The 26,337-nt window shown below is 39.2% G+C and overlaps 1 protein-coding gene across 5 annotated transcripts in view; it reads left to right on the top strand.

The window, feature by feature from the left end:
- Window positions 1-26,320, top strand: part of LOC309699896 (AP-1 complex subunit sigma-2) — a 30,342-nt gene extending 4,022 nt beyond the window's left edge. The window contains exons 3-7 of one of the 5 annotated variants that reach the window (XM_082523118.1): window positions 3,748-3,856; window positions 3,958-4,095; window positions 6,560-6,590; window positions 13,782-13,844; window positions 16,550-19,283. In XM_082523118.1, coding sequence (XP_082379244.1) covers window positions 3,748-3,856; window positions 3,958-4,095; window positions 6,560-6,590; window positions 13,782-13,834 — 331 coding nt within the window. In that variant the 3' untranslated portion in view covers window positions 13,835-13,844; window positions 16,550-19,283. Of the gene's footprint in view, window positions 1-3,747; window positions 3,857-3,957; window positions 4,105-6,559; window positions 6,591-13,781; window positions 13,845-16,549; window positions 19,284-22,966 lie in introns of those variants that run through there. The other 4 variants (XM_082523117.1, XM_082523119.1, XM_082523120.1 and 1 more) reach the window with 4 other exon arrangements.
- The last annotated feature ends 17 nt before the right edge of the window (window positions 26,321-26,337 follow it).

Raw genomic sequence — 26,337 nt, forward strand, 5'->3', positions numbered from 1 at the left:
AAATCTCATGGTTATAGCCACTGTGACATTGCCTGTTAGTTTGTAGAAACTGATTTGAAGCCTGATTTGAAGCCATGAGTTTAGTATTTTGGTAACTCTTCCCTCAACATGATAGCCACAGCCTAAAGCACGTTCAGCTTCATCATCTATTTTACTCTAAATGGGACCATAATTTATAATATGAATATCAAGTTGGTTCGAAGAAGGTCTAAAACCAGTGACCAAGATCATAAACTTACCGGGAAAATGTATGCTTAGTTTGTAGATAATGTGAACTGTTGGGTAATTTTCCCAAAGGGAGGGAGGGAGGCAGGACAAAAGACACGCTGTGGAGGAGAGCCAGAGACTAATGACAGCTAATGATTAAATGCAGAGACTGAAAAGAAGTGAATGAACAAGAAGGACTCGGTGCATCATGGGAGGCCCCCAGAGGCCTAGGCCTATTGCAGCATAACTGAGGGATGGTCACCTGATCTACCTATAAGCTTTATCAAAAAGAAAAGTTTTAAGCCTAATACTTAAAAGTAGAGAGGATTTTTGTCCCCTGAATCCAGACTAGGAGCTAGTTCCACAGAAACCCTGGAAGCTCTGCCTCCCATTCTACTTTTGAATACCATATGAATGACAAGTTAGCCAGTAGTCCAAGTGCAAAGTGCTCTATTTGGTTGATATATTATTATGATGTCTTAAAGATAAGATGGGTTTGGTTATTCAAGACCTTGCATGTGATGAGAAAGAGAATAAGTGATTCTTGATTTAACAGGGAGCCAATGAAATGAAGGCAAACATAGAAATATGTCAGAATTCTACAGAATTCTGGATCAACCGAAGCCTTTTCGAGGATTATTTAGGACAGCCTGATAATAATGAATTAACAGTAGTCCAGTCTAGAAGTAATAAATACAAGAACTAGTTTTTCAGCATCACTCTGACACAGGATGTTTCTAATTTTAGCAATATTGTGCAATTGCAAGAAAGCGGTCCTACCTTTTTGTTTAGTATGTGCATTGAATGACATATCCTGGCCAAAAATTACTCAGACATCCCTCACAGTGTTATTAGAGTTCAAGGTAATGCTATCCAGAGTAAGCATCTGGTTAGATAATATTTTTAAAGCTGAGTACAGTAACCTAATTTTTATCTGAGTTTAAAAGCAGGAAATGAAATGCCGTAAATATCTTTAAGACATTCCTACATTTTAACTAATTGCTGTGTGTGATATTTGGCTTCAGGGATAGATAAAGCTGGGTATCATCTGCATAGCAATGAGAATGTATGCTATACCTTCTAAGTATACTGCTGAAACGGAGCACGTATAATGTAAATAGAATTGGTCTTCTTTTCTTTTATGCATGAGACAGATTTCTGGATTGTTTAGCTCTGGCTAAAAGTTTCTTTGCAGAAAGAAATTGTCTAATTTTGAGCAACAACATGGATCTGTATGTTGACACTAATGCATCAACCAACAGCCTGTCAGTGTGTAGACGTGTAACTTGTAACACTGAAAATTTCTCTGTATAATTTCTCACATCTTACAGTAATTTAGATGCTTGCAAGCATCGGTTTAAAACTGATCTTCATATTTTCTTTAAATGTGACAGAGAAACAGAGCAAATTAGAAGCAAATAACGAAGCTTAATATTAGTTTTTAACAAATGACTGATTCTTCCACATGCATTTTTGTTCTTTTGAGCTGAACCAGGACCAAAATCTCAGTGAGTTTAATAGAAAGCTGAGAACTGAAACTGTGCCTAAATTCTTAAAATGCATGCTGTTTCCCATCTGATATGTCAGAATTGATCCAGGATCAGAAACAAGGATGGATCCTTTGCCAGTGGCACTACTCATGGTGATATTTGGTGCCAAATTAAACTGTCCGTAGCTCTAAAACGTAGCTCAAAGCCAGCAGTGGGTAAAAAACCTTTCTGACATAATTATGCAAACACATTTTGGGCTAATCTACTTGTAAATCTGATTCTTACCAAAAACCTTTGAGAAGCACGTAGTCCAGTTTGTTAACACTTGAGTTATTTTGAAGCCTGTATTTACAATTTTCACATTAGTTGTTTAACTGGACATAAACACTGCACGAATAGAATCACCAGTCACATAAAAAAAAAGGCTTTTGGTTTATAAAAGTGCTTGAAGTTACATTTTTATTATGCATGTGAGAAGTTATTTGACTTTTCTGCTTCATTATGGCTCAATCCAACATGAACAGCTTCTCTGCACGTGCTATCAGGGTGCTGAACAATTCTAGTGCACCGTGATTGGATAATATGTTTCCAGGCTCAGATGTTGATTGGCTCTTTGAATGTTGGGCTGCTGCCATCTTTACAGTTTCACAGTTCTCCCATAAATTTCTTTAAGGCTTCTCCTTATATGTCAACTGTGATTGGATGCTTTGCCAGCAGAACTCATGCTGATATTTTTCCCAAAGTAGACTAAATTGAAATTCAAAGTGTACCTCCAAGTAAGGCTCTAAACTGTCTGCCACATGTGAAATGTTAATATAACCCTTACTTACGTGTTAAGCAACATTCTATAAAGATGTCTTATTGAAGACTAATCCACTTATAAAACAGGGGGACCTGTGCCATCAGGCTGCCAATGCAACATAAAGATGTTCTTTACTTTGGGAGCCTTCTCTACACAGAGTGTGCATTATCTTTTAAAGCGTTGACTTGTTTCTGGAGTGAGTCAGCGCCAGTAAAAATGCTGTCTCACTGCTCTTTTGTAATGACTGAACCGAGCCCTTTGTGCTTCCTGCTTGGCTACACCTTGCATTAATTTTCACAAACTGTAGACAAAGATAGACAACAGCTCGAAACAATCAAGAATTCACCACCAGAAAACAGCCTGGCTAATAAGCAGCTTTGCTGTTCTCTGTGACCTCTGCGAGTATTGTACACGTGTCTTTTTAAGAATCTGCAGCCCTGTCCATTGTGTCCTGCTGCTCCTCTGGTTTCAGAGGATCAACTGACCAGCTCCTTTATTAGCCAATCATCACATGCCTAGTGCCTTAGGGATTATCAGGGATAAAGAACTATGGCAGAATGGGTCTTAACTGTTTCAGCCTTCTGCGTCCGGCTTCTGGCTTTTAAATGAATACCCTGTGCACAGTAAACAGCAGGCCTTAATAATAACGGAGAAATGCCCTCTCAGCACCATTTCAGTGAGACAGTACATCACTGTGAGAGCCTGTCGCAGCTTTACAAATGCCTGAAGTCTGCTCCTTGGCTTTGGCTATTTGATGGTGTAGTTTTCACAACGAAAGATTGTTATTTAAAGGGATAGTTCACCTCAAAATCTAATTCATGTTATTTTTTCTCTGGGCTGTAGTGATGGTTATCTTTTTTGGGTGTACGGCATGCAGTTTTGGAGACATCAGCTGTGGAGATATTTGCCCTCTCTTGATTATATCGAAGACCCTGAGACATTTAAAGGACACAGCAGCCTCCTTCATGCACTCTGGCAGGAAATATAGACTCTATAAATCACACAGCAAATGCAATGCATGTTGTACTACCCTGTATATTGTTTCGACTATGTAGTTTTTCCTATTTTAGCCTTTAAGAATGAATGAAAATAACAGCCCCCACTGTGCTGATGGGGATGACTTTTTCTACTTGACAGTTGTAATTAAAACAACAGTTTTCATATGAAACTTTCTCAGAATTATTTTTCTGAGAAAGCAGGGAACAAACTTTTTCAGTTGAAGTGAATTTGCTTCTCGCTGTGTTGCAGATATGCCAGCCTGTATTTCTGCTGTGCCATTGAGGACCAGGACAACGAGCTCATCACGCTGGAGATCATCCACAGATATGTGGAGCTGTTGGATAAATACTTTGGCAGTGTGCGTTTGTGATGTCTGACTTCCTAATATTATTCTTAGTTATAATTCCCACGTGCTGAGCTGTTCATTAATGTTTAAAGTTATTGCATGTTGGTCACCAGGTTTGTGAACTGGACATTATTTTTAACTTTGAGAAGGCCTACTTCATCCTGGATGAATTCCTGCTGGGTGGAGAAGCTCAAGAGACGTCTAAAAAGAATGTGCTGAAGGCCATCGAGCAGGCTGACCTGCTACAAGAGGTAAGATATGTGATAAAACCACCATGGGAACAATAACAGTTTCAAATACTACATTTCTGGTAAAGATATTTTACACTAGTACACCACTATTTCCTATGTATATATTATATTATATTGAGGATTTCTGGAAATCTGGAGACATCCCCAGTTATTGGTGGTGGCAGCAAGTAAGGTTTAATACTTTTTGGCTCAGTTTGCAAGTCATGCATTAAAGCCAGTCTTTAGACAAAAAACATTTTGTAGTAGTTATTTTTCTTTTAGTCGAGGGTGGATTTAATCCAAGTATGGTAAACTGGTCTGTGATTGTTTCTTTTATTGTTTTATTGCATTTTATCACTACTTCTCAAAAAAATTATTTTTAATTCGCTAATGAAAATATGTGGATGAAAAAGCATGTTGTGGCTTTTCTAAGAAAGAAACATGTAGCTTCTTCTTCTTTCTTAGAAAAGCCACAGTGCGTAGGCCAGCATGGGGGAGGTGACCCACTGGTGGAAATGCTGAAAGTGGTGTAGAGAGGACAAGCAGCAATCTGGCAGCCAGAGACCATGGGAGTTTGATGAAATGTAGTGATTTGTAGACAGGTGAAATGGGTGATTAAAGAGTCAAAGTGATTGAAGTGACTGCCAGTGGAAGCAGTGACATATAAGCTAGTAAATACATGGTTATCAACCTATTTGGAACGTGGAACAGCTGCTTTGTTGAACAGCTGTCAGCTACAAAGCTGCTCCATGAGCGAATCGTTTTATATCGTTTATCACCAGGTTATTATCTCTCTGAAAATCTTTATGTCTATGGTGAAAATAAAATGTGTTTATAGTTCGAAGGGAGATGCATGAATTGTCTCTATGAAATTGCAGATATTTTTAAAAAGTCTTTCCAAGACCCTGAGATTGTTGTTCAGATATACTCCAGTGAAAAAGACAGCTACAATCAAAGGTTTGTAGCTGAGAATGTCAGACTTTCAATTTTGTAAATAATGAGTCTTCCCGTCTGACAACACAAAGTTACTGAGACCTGCAGACTAAACCAGCCACAAAGTCACTTTTTCTGTGGTTTTTTCTTCTTGTTCCATTTCTCACTGCAGTGTCATCAAGTGATCCTCTAATAAGATTCAGTCAGTGATTTCCTGTAAAAGCTCCATAATAGAATCCATTCTCAGCTTCTAATGCCAAGCAAACATTAAGAAATACTGGTTTTGCATCGGTAACTGCTGCAGCCTTAAATAGAAAAGCTGATATTTTGACTGCCTTATTTTCTTTCATAGGTATGCTGTCATAATGGTGGATGATTGTAGTTTCATCAGACCAATCAGAATGAAATAAAAAGATAGAAGAGAAGAAGTGAAGGGCTTCACCAAGGAGCAGTATCAGACAAATAAGGATTATTTTGAAATACAGGTCATGCAAAGCTACTCTACTAGAGTCAGAAAAAAATATGGAGCTTGAAATCAGCACCATTGGTCCACGTTAATTAAATTAATGTGAGGATTATAGTTTTTATTGTAATAGTTAAATTTCATGCAGCACGGTGGCACGGTGGTTAGCACTGTTGCCGCACAGCAAGAAGGTCCTGAGGTCAATTCCACCATCAGGCCGGGGTCTTTCTGTGTGGAGTTTGCATGTTCTCCCCGTGTTTGCGTGGGTTCTCTCCAGGTACTCCGGCTTCCTCCCACCGTCCAAAGACATGGAACTTGTGGGGATAGGTTAATTGGATAATCCAAATTGCCACTAGGTGTGAATGTGAGTGCGAATGGTTGTCTGTCCCTGTGTGTTGGCCCTGCGACAGACTGGCGACCTGTCCAGGGTGTACCCCGCCTCTCGCCCTATGACAGCTGGGATAGGCTCCAGCGACCCTGAAAAGGATAAGTGGTAGCGAATGGATGGATGGATAGTTAAATTTCATATAGTAGAAGTAAAAAATGTTTCTTAGAGTTTACCTCAAAGTGACAGCTGATTTTACTTTACACTCTCCAGTCAACCCAGGAAGTTGTTCAGCTCTTTTCATAATGCTCGACTTGAGTTATTTATAGTGTTTTTAAAGCATTCACAAGAACTAATACTCAGATAAGTCTCACTGTTTTAGAGTCACGCAAAGAAACGTGGACCTCGTTACCCTCAACTTCAACTAGAACTTTCTTTACCCTTTATTATTTTTACAGAAGGTTCAATGTTGAGTTCTTGTGTCTTTCTATGTTGCATCACTTCCCTTAAGTAGAGGGAAGGCTCGGCACTGCTGGTGCTATATGTTTATTCTCTTTTTACACATTTTCTCACATTGGAGTCCTGATGATCATTTCTGTCTTTAATTTTCAGTGCTGCATGAATACAGCCCTCAGATGATTCATGCAGCCATATTTTTGAAAATATTTTGTGTGTCTTGCTTTTAGTTTGCTTGATCTTAATCCTGATTTCTGCTGACACATTTCTCCCTTTGCTTGTTTATTCTTTACTGTTGTGATTTGCAGAATATAGACTTTCAGATGCGCCTGTTTGCAGGTAACACTTTGTTAAAAAATCCCTATTCTGTAGTGTTAGATCTGTAGCTTTAGATTCACCAACACAATGTTAAATCCAGCAGAAAAAAAAGATACCAGCAACACCAAAGTCTCAAGTGTCATCAGCACACTTTGAATTTTGAAGTTGCTGATATGTTTTCTGCCTCATACTGACCCTATATCAACTCCAATGTCTCTGATGTCACTGTAAACCTAACCAGCAACATTTAATGTGACGAATAGTTACACAAAATTGCTTAAAAATAAAATAGCATTCAGTAGTTTTTAATGAAGAGCCTACATTTCTAAGTTACTTATAAAAGTTTCTGCACAGGCCTGGTTCAAGGTTGGATGTGGGCAGTGCTCAGGTTGTAGTCTTCAAACAAACCCTCATTGTATTCACTGCTGTGACAAACAGGACACTTCTGTTCTAGATTAGCATTTCATATAGTGGGAGCGTAATTATAGCATCAAAACCACAGTATCGCAGCAAGGGTCATTTTGACCATAAGCGCTGTCAGCAGGATACCAGTACACACTGATCACAGCTCCACAGCTGGTTTTTCACCCCACTCTCAATCCCGGGCACAATTAATGTTGTTTTGTCAGCGTCTGACGTAAAAAGGGCGATTTTACTAAACGGAATAAAATAGCGTTGATAGGTGTGGTTAGTTTTATCGGTGATTTACAAACGTTGCACTGTTTTCTAACCACAACAAAAACACGGTTCATTTCCATATGACATACCCAATGTGCCAAGAGCTCTGACTTCAGCAAGTGTACGGGACATGCAAAGAGACACAAAAGCACTTGTGACCCAGACACAAGAGCATGACAACAGCGGTATCTGGTATGGCAAAGTCAGTGGATACTTTACTACAGGCTTAAAATTCCATAAGTGAAATGCTGTTGCACATCCTTGGAATAATAACAAGAAGCACCTCCACTCACCCTGGACAACAAGAACTGCAGGGCGCAAAAAGAAAGTGTCCTAGAAGCCAGGGAGAAACCAGAAAGCATCAAAAATAGGCCATGTTTGTGCATAATATCATGACTTATGCATATTATATTCACATTTGTTTTATTTCTTGCAGTTTCAGTACAGTAAATCTATTTTAAAAGTTATGTTTTTCAAGATGGCACTTTGATTATTATTTTAAGCATTCAGTTTTTTCTCTTTTTAATAGAGCTATCTATAAAGACTACAGCTTCTGTTGAATTTATTTCAGCATATGACAACAATAGCATTTTCTGTATTAAATGCTAAAATAGCCAACACATTGACCATTGAGACAACTGTCAAATGTGTACATCTGTCCATGGTCCTGAAATTATAGCTATAGTTTTTTAACACAAATGCATTGATCAGAATAAAAACAAAAAGCACTTCCAAACTATCAAACCAATTCAGAACATCAAAATGAAAAATGGGCTGCTATTATGACTTCCTGTGCCTGCCATCCAGGATCCTATCCTGAAACTGATCAAGCCTTGATTAGTTTTAAATTGCAAAGATGAGTTGCACTCATCAGTGCTGATTGTCTCAGTATGATTTGAATATGTTGGCAGTCTGTTTCCGTTAATAATACAGACAGCAGTTATTTGCAGTCCTTCACCAATCTGCCTGCGAGTGGTTGCAGTCAGTCTGAGTTGGACCATGATTGTTTAGAGCACCAAGTGACCTATGCATTTGGCTTAAGATTGAAAGTGATCGCCCAGAGGCTGAACGTGTTGCCTCCTCAGCCTCTAGGTCACTGCAACTAGTGGGAATTGATTTCCAAAGATGCAACCATGGAGGTATCATTTTTTTCTTTTTCTTTTTTTTTTTAACTAGTTGCGAGGTTGCCATCCTACTTTACTCTAGTGTGACAGAATGCTAACCAAGTTTAAGTAGCTAAAGCTAAATGAATAATTTATAGTGCTTTATTTAACCAAGTAGTTTTTAGTAAACATTAAAAAAAATCAGCATGTGAAGAAGAAACGGACATCCTGAACAAAACAACGTGAAGCACAGTCTCCAAGGTGACAGACCTTCGGCTCATGCCATTACCATGTGTGTGCGCTCCCACTGTTTATTGAATGTATAAAGATCAAAAGGTAACACCCACGGAGAGCTTCAGAAAAGAGCGGACTGTTCTCAGTTTTACCAATTTGTTCTGGCCAAGTCAGGAAACACTTCAATGTTTCGATCTAGTGGCTTTCATTGGAGCATGTCTGGTACAATGTAAGTCTAATCAGTCAGTTAGACAGCAGACTGATTGGTTTCCTGGATTTGTTTGTCGAACATTTCGTCTGTTAGTGCTCCAAAAGGCCACCGCTAATGAGTTCTAGGAAAGGAAATCAGGCCACGGCTGACAGCCCATTAACATCTACATGGATAAAAGTGATGTGAACCATGGAGAATTTCTGAGGAACACTTACTTTTTGTAAAGCATAAATAAAAAGATTTTATAAATGCTCCTATTAACGATTAAAATTGTTTATTTATTTTACAGTTTAATTGAAGTGAATTGACTAAAAAAATGGTTCTATCCTTTATATTTGATAGAAATGTCTGTGAAGACATTCAGGAAATACGACAGATTAAAAAAAAGTTTGAAATTTCACTCAAGTTACAACTGAATATAAATTGGACCTAAGTGAGTGATGTGAAGCTGGAAAGCATTTAGAAGTCTGAATGTGGTTGTTTGCCATTAGTTGCGAGGCTGCTGCCACCACCCAGCCAAACCCATTATCCCAGAGGACAAACCGTAAAGCTGTTCATTGATTTATCGACAGCAGGACCATCAGATGGAGAACATACTGTACTGAAAGGCTTAGAGTAAGGCTTTTTCCTGTAAGTGTATAAAGTAGGTAGATCTTTAAAATGATTTAGCTGATTTTCTCACTTAGGAGGAAGTGAGTTCAAAATCTGAAGGGGACGAAGCCAAATCTGAGTAGGAGAAAGGGAATGAGGTCTCTGACTGGCTCAATTCTGTATTTATAGAGCCAGAGTGAAGACTGGGGAAGTTTGCCAAATGAGGAGATCTTATAAAGAACTAGAGTCCGTCCATGCCTCCATCCAGAGTATTGATAAGTACTAGACTGCATGGGTTTCCAGTTCTGCGTGCCGTCAACTGCATGTACGCCTGTCAGTGTGACTGTCTCATAACTCTGAGTCTAGATACAGGCTGCGATCAAAGGGTAGTCCGACTCTGCCCATACAAAGAAGAAACCTTTGCCTCTTTTAAATTTGATTTGTTTCAATGTAAAAAAAAAATCATCTTCCTCTGCACCTCTGGACCACACCCAGCGCCTGTGTGACTCATTTGGACCATTTGCATGTGTGTTCTGCAGTTACACAACCTAACCTAACATTACGCAAAGAGCAACTCCTACGTCAAACCAAATTCCTAAGGTGCATGCTCATTGTATTTTTACATTTGTGCAAGGTTAATTCATTCAGTACAAAGTTTGATGACTTTGCACGAAAACAAAAACAGGTTTAAGTTCCTAGTTCGGCTGTTAATTGTCTCATTAGGTGGTACACGTAATAGATTTGTCTGTTGTTGCTGATTCTACTATAAGGCAGGAGATTATGCATAAACCACCGGAACTGTAGCATGTGCCATCGTGCCCTCACTCACAGAGACATACCAACCCACACACTGCTTATCAACCACACTAACAGCTCTTTTCCACTAATACCTACTTGAGTTGGTTCGGCACGGCTCGACTCAGTTTTTAGGGATTTCCACTGAGTTGTAGTACCTGGTACCGGGCACTTTTTTTAGTACCTACTCGGCCAGGGGTCCAAATGATCTGAGGCAGTCTGAAAATATAATGCCAACAGACTGCATGGCACAGATTGACGTCACTCAATGAGTCATGAGTCTCTATCATGAAAATCAAAACCACCATTATTTAAAAAAACAAAAACATCCCCTAGCAAAGATAAATTGGCTTCACGAAAAATAATACCCTCATCCCCGAGTCTGCCAAAAAGCCATACACCGTGTAGCAGATGTCCTCCTTTGTTGAGGCTAGGGCTGCCACAAACGATTATTTTGTCGACTAATCAGATCATGCATCCATTGGACGAACAACGTACAGCTTATTGCACCAGCATGCATCTGCTCTTATATAACTATCATTAGCTTACAGCTTGCTATCTAAAATATAACAGGACACCGGAGTATATTCTCGAGCATCTCACACTTCTGATAATCAGTTGTCTGCTTGACGTTTATTCAGCTGTGTAAAAACTATAACTTTAATCTTAGCCAAACCGATTTACTCAGGAACAAATAAAATACTGAAAAAATCCAAACAATAACATTTTTAAGTTATCTAAGTGACTTATACAGTATATCATGTTTAACCTGAGTAGCAAAAGACAGCAGTGGGTTTGAAAACGATTTGCCGGGAGTCCGGTGTTCTCAGCGGCTCTAGTGAGCCTTGAATCCCGGCTAACTATCAAGCTAGTGGGTAAGAGACGTCTCCGAAAAAGTCGGAGTGCTTTTGAAAATATGTGGTGTCTTGATAAACTGAGCAGATATTTGAAGTTTACACAGCTACATTCTCGCCTGAAAATATGTTAAACGTTTATTTTGTGACCCAGAAAGAATAATAAGAGTAATATTAAAACTAACTAGCTGCCGCCATTGTTGGAAACTGAGCAGGGCCGCGCTATGAATTCTGGGACACAGCTTCTTCTTCTTCGGGGTTTAACAGCAGCTGACATCCTTGTACATGCAGTGCTGCCATCTTCTGTTTCAGTTCGTTATTACACTCTTAAATCCTACTACTTATTCCTGCAGCTTTTGTGATCTTACAAAGCTTCAAACAACGCATCGACGATTTTAATAGTCGACGTAATCGTGACTAGTCGACTAATCGTGGCAGCCCTAGTTGTGGCATTCATGGCCTCACAGGCATCACAGGACTTTTGACCGCATTGCTATAACAACCCTACACAATTTGGTGGTACTCAGTTTTAATGGAAAACAACAGAAACCAAGTTGAGTTGAGCTGAGTCAATACCAGTGGAAAAGGTCTATTACTGCCAGATTTGGTCACCTTTTTGACACTTTGGTCAAGACCTTAGATCCATCGGAGCGGTGCCTGCAGAGGTGAATTGCTGCCGCTGAGCAATCCAAACACAGAAATAATGGAAGTTGTCCAGAGGTGCAAAACTTGATGATCATGAAAGGAGATTGGACAAATTTGAGGTCAGGTAAGGTTTTCATTTTGATCGCACCTCGTACGTGACACAACATGAGGGTCATAACAGGCACCAAGTCAGTTTTGAATGTTTAGACATGTCTGAGTAGACTACCAGGCAGCATAATCCGAACCTTCCTACTTTTGCTTTGGTCGATTCTGATTGTAAATTTTGATTACTGTAACGTTATTGCAGAAAATTAAAACTATTAATTCTTGTCATTTAAATTTTTTCTGGGATTTTAAATTGAAACAAATATGCTGCCTGTGTGAAGACCAGCTGTTGTTCTAACAGCACTGAATGAAACTGTTCAAATTTATGATTTCTGAACAATGAAACTACGCTATAAAATTATTATATAAGCATTTGTACTAATACTGTTCACTTTCATTCATTCTTATTAATTGCCAATATATATTGAGACAGATAGATTGCTTTTTTTTTTTTTTATAATTACAAATCCAGAAGAAAAGACCAAAACCAAAGTGACGCTCTCTCCATGTTTGCTGATGTGGTTGATAGCTGTCACAACAACCACATCTGTGCTTTAAAAAATAAAAATCTTATGAATATAAATATGTTTTAATAATTATTTAAACATTTAAATAATTATTTGTAGTTCCTATCAAACTTTGCTCACTTATTATAAATATTAGCATTTTTTAGGACTACAGTGGAACCCCGACTTACGAATACCCCATTTAACGAAAAATTCAAGTTACGAAGGCACTTAACTGCAATATTTCTGCCCGTGTTATGGCAAAATGCCCGCGTAACGAAATCCGCTGGCTCTGATTGGCTGAGCCCAGAATGCCTACAATGCCCACAATGCCCTCCGAATCATGTGACAACCCCTTTGGCTTTCGTACTTGCGCTTCGCTTTTCCAGTTGAGCGACGTATTGTTGTTGCAGTTAGCAATTAGCCTATAACCTATCGTTCACTCAAAAGGCGCGATGGGTGCTTCGACTTACGAAAGACCCTCGGGAACGAATTAATTTCGTAAGTTGGGGTTCCACTGTACTTTGGGTGTAGAATAATACACGTGGTGTGGTACAAACTGTTTCCAGCAGCGTAATGGTGTTTGTTGGATTACCTTAAAGTTAACGACAGGATGATTATTTGGGATCATGAAGGAATGTGTCACACAGTGGAGCTCTGAGACACAGAGGAATGAGTCAGACCAGTTCATCGATGGTTTTGGTCTTTTCACAGTGAGAATCAAGAATGTCACCAGCATGAAAACCAGCGCTTGATAATTAGTCACTATTCTGATGCCTCTTGTTTTTTTTAGTTATTTTAAATTCAGGAGAGCAATCACATCAAATTAAAAGCGCTCCTGGTGATTGAGAAACTGTTTAGTTCACAAATTTCTTGACAGTGTAATTCAGTAATCAGGCTACTCAGCAGGAAGCTTTAACACCACAGGGTAACAGTGGAACATCAGATGATAAACAAACAGACAAATCAGGCTCCATTTTAATTACTTTAGGGGCAAGAATGTTTCATTTTAATTTTCCTTAAATTTAAACTTATATTAAGTTTGTGGATACTAAAAACTGCAGGTAAAAGTGATGCGGGAGGAGCTGGGCTCATTCTGAGTTAGGTCCTTGTGCCTTTAGGCATTAGTAAGTGCATAGTGCAGTAATTACATGGAAAACATACCACAGGGGATTTGGTTGAAGCGATTTCAATAAGCCTTTAATGAAATATTTCTCAGGAGCTGGCCATTACTTTGGTGCCAGGAAGGAGATCTTCTTTTGGAATAATGATGCCTCAGAAGGTTTCCAGCCCTGCATGGGAGACATCAGAGATAAATTGAGCAGAGCCATCGCCACAAAGAGGGCACAGTTATTGTGGTGGTGCACGGTTAATCTCCTACTCCCTCAGCAGAGTCTGTAGATGTGTAGTACCCGCATTGTAGGTTGCTGAGAGTCGTGACGACGGTGTATCATACTTACTTTGTCCTTGTAAAAATGTTTGCCTCACAGGTATGGTGGTTCCAAATATGGCCTCTGAGTCTTCTGGTCTTTTCCAGAATTAGCCCTGCTAAGGTGAATGCGTCGTGTCTGTGGATTTAGGCTGTGTGTACCGCTAGAGCCCTCATGTCTCAGTGTTTTAACTGTGTGAACTAATCAGCCACAACATTAAAACCACTGACAGTGAGGTGAGTGACACTAATTATCTCATCACAGAGGCTCCAAGCCCATTGTTCCTTCAGTGGTCTGGTTTCAGTCATTATGCAAAGGTACTGTTTATAAGGTTGGGAAAACCTGCAGTCAGCTGAGACTGAAGAAGTCACTTAGATGAGTGACGAAACGTTTCTCCCACTGAAAACGCTACGTTCAGATGAACAGAATCAACTTTGGAGGATTTACTTACCTGGATGATTGAGCATGCATCAAGACATAATGCACTACTGACCCCAAAGGTGTCACTTTATCAAGTAGATGCTGTTTGTCAACCACTAAACAACAAAGACAGAAGAAAAGCACTACTGGTCCAATGCATGGCGTGCAGTGCAGTCTACTGTGCGAATAGGAGAAACGTTTAAAGCCATGGATGACTGCTACCATCAGAAAGTTTGGAAAAATAGGAGAAAACGAGGTCCAAACTCTGCCAGGTAAAGTTATTCTACTATAACCACACAGTCATATCAGAGCGGGGGCCACATTTGAGGAATAGTCAAATTGCTCCCACTCTTATCCACATCTTTAATACGATAAAGAGTAGAGAAACATACTTGCAGCTATACAGTTGAAACAGCTGTGAACCTCTAATATGTAGCACAATAAGATGATTCCCATTTCAGCAGTTGATTGGCTCTTTGGAGCCATCTTTGTTATTACAGAATTCTCTAATAATTTGTTTGTAGTACACAGCTGTCAGTACCTACTAAAAGTGGTCCAGGGAAGGATGATCAGTGACAGGAAGAATTTAAGAGAAAGACATGGGACTCAAAAAATCTTGAATTTTCAAAACCTCATTTTGGTGTGAAGTCAGCAAACATTTTAAGCATTTTTTTTTTACCAGACCTGACCGGTGATTCTGTTCATGCTGCGTCTATTGAAAATAATGTTAATTTAGATAAAGCTTTAAAATAAATCAATGAAAAGGATCCAAGATGCCTATGAGTAGCAAGACATGTTTCTAGAGGGGCTTTGCTAGTGCACAGGAACCATGATCTAATTTAGTCTTGCTGAACTGCTAAAATCTCCTACAACTCACACATGAGTGGAACAGCTGAACCGTGGCGCCATGGAAGGAAGAGGCCTGGACTGCACTGTTTACCTGCAGAAAGATGGCACCTGGACACAATATGGGAAGAAGGCAGCCCTGTGGGAGCAGCACAGTGATCTGTGTTATGTTCTGCTGGGAAACATTGGGAAACATTTTGACTTTTACTGGAATGCTGTTGCAAACCACATACACCCCTCTATGACAGAGATGTTCCCTGATGGCGGTCACTTATTTCTGCAAGATAATGGGTCCTGTCATAGTGAAGAACAAGTACAGGAAGATTTTAAAGAACCAAAGTCCAAGATCCCGATTAGACTTATACATTCCAAAGATTTCAATCTCCAAGATGAGTTGATAAAACACATTAAATATATGAAGGTCCACCTCAAAACTTCCAACATATAAAGAATGTGCTGTGAACGTCTTGGTGTCTGATACCTCAGGAGAAATTCTGAAGTCTTGATGAGTCAGAGCTGTTTCGGTGGCTTTTAATGTTGTGACTGATCGTTGTCTGTGTGTAGCATAGTTCGTGCTGGTTTAGACGGTCTTCCTGGTCTCGTTCATCGACTCCTTTTCACAGTAACCAGTCGTTTAACTCTTAAATTACATGTTTACACTGGAAACTGAGGTCTGTCCTTTGGTGCGTTCACGCCAGACATGAAGCAACGTCTCACCTTGAGTTACTCATACAAATACGGGTGCATTGAAAAAACACAAATGTTCGCCGCTAGCAGCCTACAAGAAGAGGAGGCGTACACTCAATAGCTGGAATCAAGTTACACTTATCTATTTTCAGAACATATCATGAACTCCTACAGTTTTGTTTTTCTCCAACTCTGTCTCCTTTTTTTCATGGATGTAAAAGTGACGTTGAGCCATGCAATTCGATCTCCCCTGACAAGCTCAATTGGTGACGTTCAGAGCATCACAGCTGATGAGGTTTTGCAACACAGTGTGAAGTGAATTTTTTTGCAAAACTTTAAATAACCTCATGTGGATGCAAGTTTTAAACGCATCTTATCACTTTGCCTGCATTAATTCACCTCTTCATGTTGACTTGATATGTAAAAACTTTGCTTCGTGTTTGGAGTGAACTCATCACTAATCTGTCTTTATTCTACTTTCATATGTTAACATTTCAGTGACGCTGTCCACTACTACGACTTGTATGATTACAGCTATGTTGTACCTGCTGTGAGATAACGTTTAATAAGTTAGACAGTGTTTGTACTTTCACGCTGAAAATGATTGTTTCACCTTTGGGAGTTTTTTCTTTAATAAGGTAAGACGGAAAATGGGTACGTTTTTTCTAGAATTAGCCACACTTATGTATTACCAGCTTTTAAGCTAAGCCAGAAAGCAAACATTTGCCAAACTTTCCTTTGAGAGGAAAAGAGGAAACAATGGTGAGAGTCTTTTGTCCTGCCTGCTGCTCTGTCTCCTGCACGTTATGAATGAAGTGGCTGTTGGAAGCAGTATTGCCTTTGTTTACTAAGCTGTGTGCATTTCTCTCCTCCAGCCCCGTCATGAGTACTTTAATGTGCCTGTGTACTGATTGGCTGCCACCGCTGCTGCTGCTGCTGCTGCTGCTGCTGCTGCTGCTATCCACCTTGCATGCTGAGCTCCTCAGTGCCTGGCACCTTCCTTTCTGCACGCGGCACCTGACATTGTCATTGGTTTGGGGGTGTAACAGTATTTTCAGTTTTCATTCATTTTCATACATGACAGTCATGATACAATATTATCAAATTCAAATTTAAAACAACCATGAATGGAAGCATTTACACAAAGAGATCTGCATCCTGTTTATGGGGCGTGAAAACGTAATCAATATTGTTATCGATCCATTTGATATTTTGCGGTGATGCATTGTCACATGCCTGTCATTGCTCCACTGAACTCTTTGTATCATTTCAACAGTTTCCTTGTTATTGTTGTAAAGCAGCAAATTAAGTGCCATCATGACCCAAAAATAAAATATTAACAATAATTTAAAGTGGACCTATTATACTGCAGGAGTCTGCATGAAAACTCTTAGATTAAACGCTTTTCTGGGTCACACTGAATAAAACTTAAGAGTCTGTTTTGCAAATTTTGGTCATTCCAACTCTCAGAAAGGAGGTAACCCAAGTATACATGTTGGTTTGTGGTTTCACAGTCAGATATGACCAAAATCTGATATCCCGATATAAAACATCTATCGTCCGATAACGATATAAATCACAAAAATTTTACATTTTCTGTAAATTCTGTGAATCTCGGGTAGCTGAAGTGTTTCCAGCTGGGCGTCGTGTATCTGGAGTCGAGTGTTTTACCGATGCATTAAATGACACATTTTTAGACATAGGTTGTAACTGCCGCCGTTTTCTTTGTGAGAATTTATTACACGGCGTGCTGCGGGGAAAAGCCTGTTCTAATGTTTGAGTCTAAGGTTTATTTTTTAGCACCTGACGGCTCCTTTTTTGCTTCTCATCGGTAAATACTCTGCATACTCTTTCACGTGATTCAGTTTATTTTGAAAAGTCTCAACAGGATCTTGAGCTTTATTGTGAAAGGTTTATGTAGAAAATAAACAAGCGGACACGTGATGGTGTTGCCATCGTTGTTGCTAACGACAACGCATAAAAACAGGCGCTTGTCCTTTGGTAGTGTGGTTATATTAAATATAAGAGAAAGAGAGAACTTTAGGAAATTAATATAGCCACTACAGTGACCATCAAAACGATGAAAAAATATTGCCCTAAACAGTTTATTTTGCAACAGCACAAAACAAACGATAGCGTAAAATGAAACGATAGACGTTTTTATATCGTCATCTGATATATATCGTTATATTGAACAGCCCTAGTCAGAGCCACGCCTTGCTCATTGCAACCAGTTTCAAAAAGAAGATGTGACGGCAAGAGCGTTCATCTCGAGAGACTTCCACAACCAATCGGTGATGTCACTGCTCTTTTATACCTCTGTGGTTGTTAAAAGAAACACTAGAGACAGTGTTTCTTTCTTTTAATTCCAGTTTGTTTCCTCCGCTCCTCTGCTTTGTGTTTTGAGCTAAAGCTAGCTTCAGGATATTTTGAACAAGTCAGGTCCAACAAACAGCGTCTCGCATTTAATTTACTTTTGGCTGCCGTAGTCATCCACTGAAAATCTGGCGTTGTGACAGCTTTGAGTCAAACTGTTTATGAAAATTGTGTAACAGAAAATAATAGGTCCACTCTAAATAGCAGTTCCACTTAGTAAATAACTTCTTCCGCTTCATAGCTGCATCACTTTCTGGAAAAAACGCATTAAGTTGACCTTGTTAATCATGATGGCATACAAGACTGATTTAGATTTATGTCAAATGAGAGATTATATCAGTTTTTTATGATAGATGTTCTTCACAAAATGTTTCTTTCATTTTTTTGTTCATTTGTGCTGTTTCTACTTGGTCTTTGGGCAAACAAGTAGTACAGGTGCTGACTGTGTTTTAAAAATACAGTTCAGTACTTTTAAAAGTATTTAATTATAAACACAGAGAATTTCAAAATTCTTGAAGTCCAGATCACAAAATACAAACCTGAGCTTTAATTAAACACAGACTCCACGCTCACCACTCATACCTGAGTCAGTATTACATCCATGAGGGGTTCATCCAGTTTTTTCATGTTTTTAACTTGTTTTGACTCACAGGTCATGTTTGTGGGAAGTGAATGCAATAGAAGTCATGTTCACCCATTTCTGTATCTCATCTGTTTTGCTTGTATCTTCTCACTCTCACATCATACGTATCTGTTTGATTTTTAGGTTTTTCTTTTTGCTGTGATCTTGTAAAACGTTCTTATGAGCGTGAAAATCAAACCAGTGTTCACACTGAAGCGCACAGTAGACGTTTTAATAGTTTTTAAGTGTCTGTCTCTTAATAAGCAGAGTTATTTTAAAAAATATTCACAGATCATGATTATTTCCTATTTAAATAAATATTAAAAAAAGTTTTTCAAGGTAAGTGGTTTCAGAGGAATTCTGCCTAAATGAATATTGTATTTGCAATGATTGCACGGATTAAAGATTCTTCGGGGTTTTATGTTGATTATAGACGTTAAAACGCTTGAAACAATTAGACCTACAAATATGTTTTCTATTATAAATAAATAAATATTTCATATGAAATGTCTTTTCTGTGGCTTGCTAATGAAAGCCAGCTGAATAAATGGACCCTCACTTTATTGATGTACGTAATGGATACATAATAAATTGTTTACGATTCTCTGTCACATCAGCACACTGGTGTCTTTCTTTAATATAACCGTTGTTCTCTGAGTTTATGGATTTCCCCCCTGTGGCTCTCTGAAATTGGAGGGTTTTTTCCACAGCTTTTATTTTCTGTCTGAATTGTGCAGAACGCCATTCGTTTCCCAGCTTAACGGGTTTAGCCTACATAATCGGCAACGAGGGATTCATCACTCTGACAAAATATTTCCCCTGTGTGAAAAGTCTATAAAGGGTGATTAATGCAGAGTGGATGTTTCGAGGTCACGTCTGAACATTTTGCACTGAAAATGAAACCACAGACGCCACTGTGTGGAAGTGTTAGCTTAAATGAATTTTATGTCACTGCTCTGATGAATTTACTCTCTTTACTTTGTGCTGAACCTTTTTTTAGGATGCCAAAGTAAGTGATTCTCTTTGTTTCTGACACAAGCCCTGAAATTTGTTAACTACAACTTGTGACACTAGTTAGGGTAGAATTAGCAAAGTAGATAGGCTCTATCCTATTTAATGCACGTCTGTCCTGTTATTTGTTTATTTATTCCAAGTTAGTGCATATATAAATGTGAGGGATGTTGAATGGTGAACATTTTTTCTATAAAATCACCAGTTTATTAACAAAACTGAAGTATGAGGTTGTGGGTGGCTCTTGCTTGTTCTGCTTTCACTTGTATTTAAATGTATTCCTTTGTAGAACAGCCAATAAAGTGTTAAAGAGCAGGTCAGGAAGTCGGGCCTTCTATGCATCCTATTGGCAAACCTCATATAGATCATGATGTTTTAAGATGCTTTAGACCCCTGCAAACCTGCAAGCTCCTTTGCACCTCAGCTCGTCCTTCTCTGACTGAATAAAGATTGAGATTGAGAGTAAAAGATAAATCAGCACCCAAGTACCTTAAACCTGCATTTTCTTTTTTAATTGACACCAGGGGCGACTCTTCTGGTCCTACCCGAGTCTATGGGAAAACGGGCCATGACTCACTTTCACTGTGCCCCTGATTAGTTGCTAGTTTCACGTCATACTGAATCAAAGATTAAGTTCAGTTTTTCATTTTTATCTTTGTATTTTTAGAGTCAGAAAGGAGAATTAGCCAGGTTGTGCTCGTTGGCTGATGTCAAACACTAGTCATCTATAGTTGACGTTAAGGCTGCTGCTTCTGTTTTGTATACCTGCTGTGATTGTCGTGATGTCAGCCAATTTTTTTTCCCCTCATTTTAAAAAAATTTACAAATGAATACCTGCTGTGATTGTCTGTCGTGATGTCAGCCAATTTTTTCCCCCCTCATTTTAAAATTTTTTACAAATGAATAAAAACTCAAATTGACAGATGACAATATGACATCACATCAAGCACAGAAGCAAATGAACAGAAATAGTGGAGTGGAGGCAAAAAGGTGGATTTTATGTATTTCTTTAAATTTGCATGGCGTTTGGTCAGTGAGGATCAGTAGGTTGGACATATAACAGATGGGGATTGTGGGATCCTGAGGCTGGGGAGCCTGGACAGCTGCCCCATGACCCAGAACTGTTCTACTGGAGCACAAAGCCAGAATGGGTAGAAATAATCATCTATTTCAGTGGGACAGAGTGATGTTACTTAAACCCATTATGTTCATTTTATGAGTGGTGATGCTGTGAAAACACGTGTTTGTGAGATATTGGGGGGGTAAAGGATGCAGATTGTTCTTAAAACAAGAGATGATGATCAATTATGACGTTTTTTCATTTGGCGTTAGTGATGGTTCTAAGGTGTGTTTGTAACAAGTACATAAGCTAAAATAATTTAAGTTGGTTATGAGTAGTTGGGCTAATTCAGAAGATATCAGATTCGGCTCTAGGAGGTGAGTGAAGTACAATAAACATACAGCCACAGATATTGTGATTACAGTTATTATTTATAGTGAAAATAAAGTGCAATTACCAAATACCAATATTTACAAAATCTGCAGACAGGAAAAGATAAAACATAATTCAAGCTTGTAAAATATCCGCTGCACAGCGGTGCAGCAACCTCGTCCAACCTCTGGCAAACAATGTCCATAAAGTTTATTTCATGATTGATATAAGTCCAACGCGTATGACAGTCTAGACAGGTTGAAATTGGAAGTATGATGATCAGCACTAAGATTCCAAGACTGAAATCTCGGAAGTGAGATTTAGGGGACTGAAAACCAAGAGGGGAGAGTGTAGGCCGCAGCAGCCTCCTACCAGACCGCAGGAAGTTGTAGCTGGGGTTCTGGCTCGTTGGGCCTAGCTCGCCATCCAAAGTAGTGGTGTCGCTGTGGTCTCTCCAGGGCACCACTAGCCTGCACATTCACTACGTGCGATGTCACATACGAGCCCCACGCATCTACCCGCGGCGGTATCAAAATACTGTTGCTTCCATCCGCTAACGCCTCTCCCCCGCGTCGTTTCGAGGCGACAACCCGGAAGGCATATAATAGTGCCTCGCGAATAGGATTGGTCACAACAGGCACGTGCAGCCTCGCGGCGTGGCGTGCGTCATGACGCGTCACGATGCCTTCACGGACACGCTCCGGTTGGAATTTAAGATTCCGATTTAGTTATAGATGCAGTTCTTTTCATTTTTATGTGGGTTACATCCTCCCCGCCTTAACCATGCACGTCCCGTCGCATGTTAACCGCTAGACAACGTGAACAGACGAAGGACGGCTAGCATCATGGCCCAATGCATTGGAAAGACTATGCAACAAAGATAAGACAGGTGGTAGAGGGGGCAGTGTAATGTCTTTGTTGGGACACTTTCGACCCCTTAGTATCAACTGAAAAACACCACAGCCTACTGGAGTATGTAGCTGACCATGTACATCCCTTCATGACCACAATATCCATCTCCTGATGGCTACTTTCAGCAGGATGACCCATCATGACACAAAACTCAGATCATTTCAAACTGTTTTCTTGGATATGACAATAAGTTCACCGTACTCAAATGGCCTCCACAGTCACCAGATCTCAGTACACTAAATCTTGGGATGTGGTGAAACAGGAGGTTCAAATCATAGATCTGCAGCAACTGTGTGATGCTGTCATGTCAGTATGGACCAAAATCTTAGGAATGTTTTCAGCACTTTGCAGAATCTATGGCATGAATAACTGAGGTAGTTCTGAAGTGAAAAAGGGGACCAACCCAGAGGACACGCCACCTGCTGGCCATTATAAAGAATGCAGGTTTAAGACCTATAAGTTACGTACGTCTTTAATGTCCAGTCCTATGTATCCTCACAGGGAGATCTGAGGACCAACAGAAATTACAATTTTATTTTGACTATATTACTCCCAACTTTCAACCATAACAGGCTATTTTTCTCTAAAATCTAAAAAAGGCCAAGAAGATGTGCAGAAGTCTATTATCCTCCCAGATTACTTGAGTTAGAAAAGCTGAAAGGTTAAAGGTTAGATTTTTGCCCAGTGGTGCCTAAAAACAGCCTAGCCCAGCTTAAATTCACTTTTAAAATCTTCATGTAGATTAATGTGGCTTTGATTAGATTTATAGTATCGAATGTAACAAGGAAATCAATCAGAATCTATTTTACAAGCAATCATTTCCTTAGAATATTTCTGTAGTGCTTCCACTGCTGATAACAGCAGATGAAACATGGTGGGTTTGTGTGCGCGTCCAGCTGAGCGCTTCACTGGAGCTGTGGTTCTTCTTTCTCGTCACAGGAAGCAGAGACCCCGCGCAGCGTGCTGGAGGAAATCGGACTGACATAAACACCATCTTCATCGCCATCCACACTCCCCCATCAGCCAGCTACTCTGCTATATGTAGCTGATAACAGTTCACCTTTCAACACACACACACCAATATAATTTCCCTGTGCATCTGTGTAACACGACTCTGCCTTGTTTTCTACTGTTTTTAAAGACAAATGATGTAGCACTCTGTGTGTATCTCCTGCTGAGTTATTGATTTGTTTCAGTGTGATGACATTAACTGTTTACCGAGACACAAATCCAGCTTAATTAAGCTTCATGCTGCTTTCAAATCCACACCAGGACGCTGTGCTGAGTGAATTCCTGCTTGATTTTTTATTTATTTTTGGACGCTGATGCGATCTCTTTAATCAGTGTGAGGTGTTAGCAGTGTTCTGAATTTAAAATATGTTAGTTAAACCCAAAGAAGTGGCTGTAATACAAAGGCAAGTATTACATTAACAAAGCCAAAAAGTTTTGTTTTCTCTCATATCTGCATTGTGATAATCCTGAACTCAGTATATCCTACAGCCAGTATATTTATACTTTAATAAATGAGACTTATTTGAATGGGCCAACCCACTTTGATCTCATGCGAGCCACACTAGTATGCCCACGGCTCCTTTGTGCTCGAATTAAACTAAAACCTTCACCACCAGGGGCAGCAGTTTCAGATGTGTGCCACTGATTCGTTAACCTTAAATATTTCTTTGGCCTGTACTGGACCCCCGGCCGCATGTTTGACACCCCTGCTTTTTTGCATCTTAAACTGAAATTACTGTGAAATAATTTGAAAACAGAAAATATGTGAAATTAAGAATTTTCTCTCAGTTTACCAGCAACCCTCGCTCCTATATTTGGTTTCTAAATGATGTTCCAATTAATGCTGAATGCCTTAATCGCTCACTGATGTTACTATTGCATAACGGATATATTTGCATGCCACTGGAACTGAATTATTTATTTATTGTTTTTATTAATGTTTACAGTTTTTTCTTGATGTTTACTACTGTGATGATTATTTTGTTTTATTTTTATAAAAACATGTCACTGAATCTGTAGGTAACATTTTATAATAACCATCATATGCACACCGTAATTGGTACCTGATTGAACATTGATAGTGATTTAATGTTAACAAACAGTGAAATGATAATTAAGGATGTGGTTAATGGTTGGATGTTATACATTTTAAACCACACAGTCAGAGCCCACAGCTTAATTAACTATCAATGTAGCGTTTAGTAGCAATGGCTAATATAAAGTGTTACCAAACATTCAACAACAGCCACAGTACAGATGAGGTGACATCGAGTTCCCAGAAGGTTTACGAGCCAGGATATGAACTCATTCAGCTCTTTGTTTCTTTACTGGCTAGTCACAGATTTTATCGTGATGTGATTTACAATGAATAGAAGCTATTACAGATGGTTTATAAAGTGAAGCACCTTCAGCATGAGAGCAGATTGTGTGTTATATTACCAGACATGTGTTTACATTATTATTGTCTGAAATGGACAAAAGAGGAAGGTTGTGTTTGTTAGTGTAGGTATTTCCTGTTCTTTAGTTCTCTGTTGTTGTCCACAAATATCTTTAAACCATGAGATTTACTTTCTTAATCAGTTAATCACAAACTTTATGTTATTGTGGCAACAGGGTGCACAGAGGATTAATGGGAGGTTGTGTGGAACAGCTGAAGGGACCAAAATAAAATTGAGATAAAGAGGCTCAGATTTTGGGTTTGTTAGGGAGATCTGTCCCATTCACATTAAAAGTATTCTTCTCATTTCCAGATAGAACATGATGATTAACACAGCTTTAAGTTCACACTCAGGATAACTGGCTTTGGTGTTATTTGATGGATGTAACCAGGACATTAGCTTAAAATCACTGACTCTGTCTCCAATCTGTAGTAAATAGTAGTTACTACAGTGCATGGTCTCATGTTCCCAATCCCATAAATATCGTTTTTTCATAATGTCACTGAATATAAACATACTGTATAATTATTAGTATAATTCTGACTGCCTGATTACATCTCTGCAGTTTTCATGAACTCATTCAGAAACATTTATAGCTGAAGTCGTCACTGCGCCCAGCAGAGGTTGAAACAGAGTAGTTATTTGGCTTCATGGTGGTGTTTACCTGTTTCGTGTTCTGAAGGTCTTTCTTTGAGTGCAGGTAAGCATGTACTGTAGATTACTGATGTTGTATTGCATATACTTCTTTTAAAAGATGTAATATTTGTCAGCACCAGTCCAGTGCTCGTGAAGAGCATTGTACTTAGAAAACTTGAACGTTAGAGCTCGTAAAGACACCTCCATCACTCCTGTGTTAGATTTGTGTGAAGTGCATCCAACAGGGGGTCTAGCGACATTGTGCTCCACCCATCTACACCCTGAGCTGAGGTCTCATCAGGACTACTCTGCTAAAACCGTTTCACTGTCTTTTGAGTATAAACGACTCTTCGGCCTGTGACAGCCACACACTGTGCGGCATGTAAACTACCTATTTACTGTGACACTGCTTAAGTGACCATGCATTAAATAGCAATAGTGTCGTAAATGTACTGAAAATAATTTACAGCCGCTTGGATGAAAAAGCAAATGTTTCACACATTTAAAGTGGACCTGTTCTGCTGATTTCCCTTCTCTTTGACTCTGTTAGTGTCGCTTTGAATGATTCGCAGTTAAAAAATAATCTGGGCCTAAATGCAGCCACTCAGTTCATCTCCTGAAGCTAGTCAAGCTGCTCCTGATTGGCTGCCCCTTGTAAACTTGTTTTACAGCAGGTGGGCGTGTCTATTAGGGATATCCAAAAAATAAGAAAAACTGCCTGAAACTAAATTTTTGGCTCAAAGAAATGACTTTTACATACATCCACCATCTTTACAGTATAAGACAGATAATAAGGAAAAACATAATAGGTCCACTTTTTGACACACTGGGCACAGGACTGTACAAATATCATAAAGTGGTGTCTATTTTCTGCTCTGTGCAAGTTTGTTTTAATCCAAACGTCACAGCTCGTTTACACTTTGAACTACTCTTAAGCCTCTGGCTGTTTTCTATAACTTCACATGAGCATTTTTCATGTACAACTGATAGTGTGTGGTTTACAGTATATCGGCAGTGTGACTTATGGAGAACAGACGCTATTCCATACTGTGTATAAAGTGAATTATACAGCAGCTTCAGCGTGAGTGCCGAGCAGCCTGTGCGTGATGTGTTTACAGCTATCATTGTCTGAAATGGACAAAAAAAAGAAAGAGGAAGTTAATGTTTTGTTGTCAGGTTCAGCAATAAAGAGAGAGTATCACAAACAGCCGGGCTCCTCTCATT

This window comes from Aulonocara stuartgranti (genome assembly GCF_965226115.1).
Source record: "Aulonocara stuartgranti genome assembly, chromosome: 23".
Lineage (NCBI taxonomy): Eukaryota > Metazoa > Chordata > Actinopteri > Cichliformes > Cichlidae > Aulonocara > Aulonocara stuartgranti.